We start from the raw sequence: 3443 nt of genomic DNA on the forward strand, positions 1-3443 counted from the left end.
GCGCGTCGGTATTTAAAGCTACCAGCCCGACCTGTGGCTACTGTAAAAAGCGGGGTCACGTTGTTCCGGAGTGCTATAAGTTGAAGAAGAAGAACAGGGCAGCTTCGTTTAACACAGAGGTCGGACTGTGTGTGACTAACCCGCCTCTTTCTCAGAAAGACACCGATGGTGGAAATCCCAGCTTTGCGCCTTTCATAATGGGCGGTTTTGTGTCCCTACCCGGTGAGCCTAGTGTTGCGCGTACCGATTAAAATCCTGCGTGACACTGGGGCGTCACAAAGCTTCATACTGGAGGATGTGTTGCCTTTCTGCGACAAGACGTCTACCGGCTGCAGCGTTCTTGTGCGTGGGTTTGAAATGGGTTTCGTTAATGTCCCTCTGCATGAGATTTCCCTTCAATCGGACTTGGTTACTGGCCCCGTTACCGTGGGGATACGCCCCCCCCTAACCCTATCGCACATGTAGCCATGCCACTTGGTAACGATGTCTGTTGTGGCGAAGTCTTACCTGGCCCTATCGTGTCTCATGTGTCCCCGAAAACATTAACCTGTGATGACCCGTCAGTTAAGTTCCCTGAGGTTTTCGCCTCTAGCGTCGTTACTCGTGCCATGGCGAGAGACGTTAAAGCGACTTCTATTCAGGATCAACGCGATGCGATAACCGATCTTTTTAGTGAGTCCTTTATGGCTCGACCCTCGCTCAGTCACGGTAGTGCTGTCCCTCAGACTGCTGAGTCACTGTCATCCCATGCTGCTGTTCCTAAACTGTCTGTGGACCGAGATCTGCTTAGCAAGGAACAGAGGAATGACCCTTCTCTGGCGACGCTCTTTTCTGAAGTTATGTCCGACGAGGACATTGAGCAGTCGCCTCACGGCTACTTCCTTAGAGATGGAGTCTTGATGCGCAAGTGGAGGCCTCTTACGGCCTCAGCGCAAGATGAGTGGAGAGTTTTATATCAGAACGTTACCCCTGCGTCCTTCCGTGATGAAGTTCTGAGTCTCGCTCATGACCATCACTTTGCTGGTCATCTCGGCGTAAATAAAACAACTGACCGAATTTTACGCCATTTCTTCTGGCCAGGTCTCAAAGGAGATGTAGTTAGGTACTGCAGAGCAAATCTGGGCGCCTGTCAGCAGCGAATGAAGAGGAGGTACGATGAGAAGTCGGTCTCTCGTACTTTCCAACCTGGTGATGAGGTGTTTGTGCTAATACCTTTGATGGGCTCTGCTCTGCAGGCCCGCTACAGCGGTCCTTATCGCATCGTACGGCGTGTAGGTGATCTCAACTACGTACTCTCTACTCCTGATCGCAGGAGAAAAACGACTTTATGTCACGTAAATCGTTTGAAGTCGTACTGTGGTCGTGCGAAAATCTCAGCAGCTCCCGAATTAGAATCTCCGCACTGCGCTGAGATCAGTGGCGACGGTCGCGGGGGGGGGACAGTGACACTGTCTACTCCTCGTGGTGCTGAAGTCGTTGCGTCGCTCGCGGTCGCTTCCCCGTTGGAAGACGAGGGTCGCGTTCCGTCGGTGGAGGTTGTTGAAGGGAGAACGAAGAGTTCTCAGGTCCTCAAGGACCTTAGTTCATTTGTGGTTGGTTTTGTTCACTCAGCTCGAAGGTGGTTTTCAAGTGGACTCCACGGAGTCAGGGCGCCTTCGAGTCCGTTAGGGCTTCGCTGACCACTGCGCCCGTTCTTTCCGCTCCTGACTTTAATTTGCCTTTTTCCTATCTCTGCCGACGCCAGCGATGTGGGAGCGGGAGCTGTTCTCATGCAGCGGGACGAGGAAGGGTTTGAACATCCCGTGTGTTTCTTTCTCATGCAAGTTTAATTCACACCAGCGTGCTTACTCTACGATAGAGAAGGAAGCCCTCGCTCTCGTGTTGGCCGTCCAACATTTCGAGGTATATGTTGGGGGTGCTGTACGTCCTGTGCTGGTCTTCACTGACCACAACCCTCTTGTCTTCCTCGACCGCACGCGCAACAACAACCAGCGTTTAATGCGGCGGAGTCTGATTCTGCGGGGGCACAACCTCCAGATTAGACACATTAGAGGGCGCGGTAACGTGGTGGCAGATGCCCTGTCCCGGGTGTAGCTTCTGCATGAGTGTAAATCAATTGTTTGTTAAGGTGTGTTTAAAAAAAAAACGTACACATGTTAACCATTTTTATTTATTTTTCTATCGCTCAGTCGCGTGTTGCGACATTGCCGAACGTATAGTTTGTTGCTCTTCGTTTCCATTAAGTGTATTTGTGTACATTTGTGTTTTTGTAAATATTCACATTGATTTTACAAACTTAAGCCCCCAATTTATTTTCTTAAGGGTGGGGGTGTTACGTCGCTATAGGGGCAAACGTGAGATTCTGCTCTGCTCTGCTCTGTCTCCCTACAGGCTGGTTGTTCCCGCTGCGGCCGACTGGTCACGTGACGCCGGCTATAAAGACACGCCCAGCCCAGACGGCAGACGGATTGGATTTGATCCCGCACGCACACATACTGGTTCCCCGTCGCTACGCCAGGAAGTCCCACGCGGTGCCACGCCGCCACCGAGCGTCCGTTGTCTGACTAAGTTTTGGGTAATCGCAATTTGCTGTAAAGCACCTTTTCCCATGTGGGGACATTATCGCTGTTATCTTACTTTTTACGCGTTGATGGTTGCCGATGGTTGCTTTTACGTTTTTAGATTAGGTTAGAGCAGAGTAGATAGAGGTCCCGGCTGACTCACATCCCTTTTATTTCTGGTCGGGAGTAGGACAGTTTGGGTCCCCCAGAGTTAGGGTTAGTTAGGGTTAGTTAGGGTTAGTTAGGGTTTTCTTTCTGTTTCGTTATCTTTCCTTTCGTTGATTTAATAACCGTCCCGCCATAAGTACAAAGCAGCGTCTCGAAATAAAACGACTGCTTTTCAACGCCGGCCCTGATGTCCAGCCTGTGTGTTACTCGGTCTGGGGTGTGACCTGTTGTTTTGTAACAGTCTCTGTGTGTGTGTGTGTGTGTGTGTGTGTGTGTGTGTGTGTGTGTGTGTGTGTGTGTGTGCGTCCCTCACTACAGCGCGGAGTCGTTGAGCTGGTACTCGTAGCCGCGGTGGGCGGCGGCCTGGACCCCAGGGTCCGCCCACAGGCAGGAGAGGGCGTGGCCTAGGAAGGGGAGGAGCTCCAGGGCCTCGTCAAAACACCGGCCGCAGGACAGGACAGAGAGGGCGTGGACCTGGGGACGCATGAAGGGGTGAACGATGGCTGGATGAAGGGGTTAATGATGGCTGGATGAACGGGTGAATGATGGCTGGATGAAGGGGTTAATGATGGCTGGATGAAGGGGTTAATGATGGCTGGATGAAGGGGTGAATGATGGCTGGATGAACGGGTTAATGATGGCTGGATGAAGGGGTTAATGATGGCTGGATGAAGGGGTTAATGATGGCTGGATGAAGGGGTGAATGATGGCTGG

At 51.8% G+C, this 3443-nt stretch overlaps 1 protein-coding gene across 1 annotated transcript in view; it reads right to left on the bottom strand.

Moving 5' to 3' along the window:
* Window positions 1-3215, bottom strand: part of LOC311377499 (uncharacterized protein) — a gene marked incomplete at both ends in the record, with an annotated part of 7158 nt that extends 3943 nt beyond the window's left edge. Inside the window, one exon of the mRNA XM_084491376.1 lies at window positions 3043-3215. Coding sequence (XP_084347502.1) covers window positions 3043-3215 — 173 coding nt within the window. The remainder of the gene's footprint in view (window positions 1-3042) is intronic.
* Window positions 3216-3443: the final 228 nt, after the last annotated feature.

Source organism: Micromesistius poutassou (assembly GCF_964030765.1).
Source record: "Micromesistius poutassou genome assembly, contig: SCAFFOLD_6636, whole genome shotgun sequence".
NCBI lineage: Eukaryota > Metazoa > Chordata > Actinopteri > Gadiformes > Gadidae > Micromesistius > Micromesistius poutassou.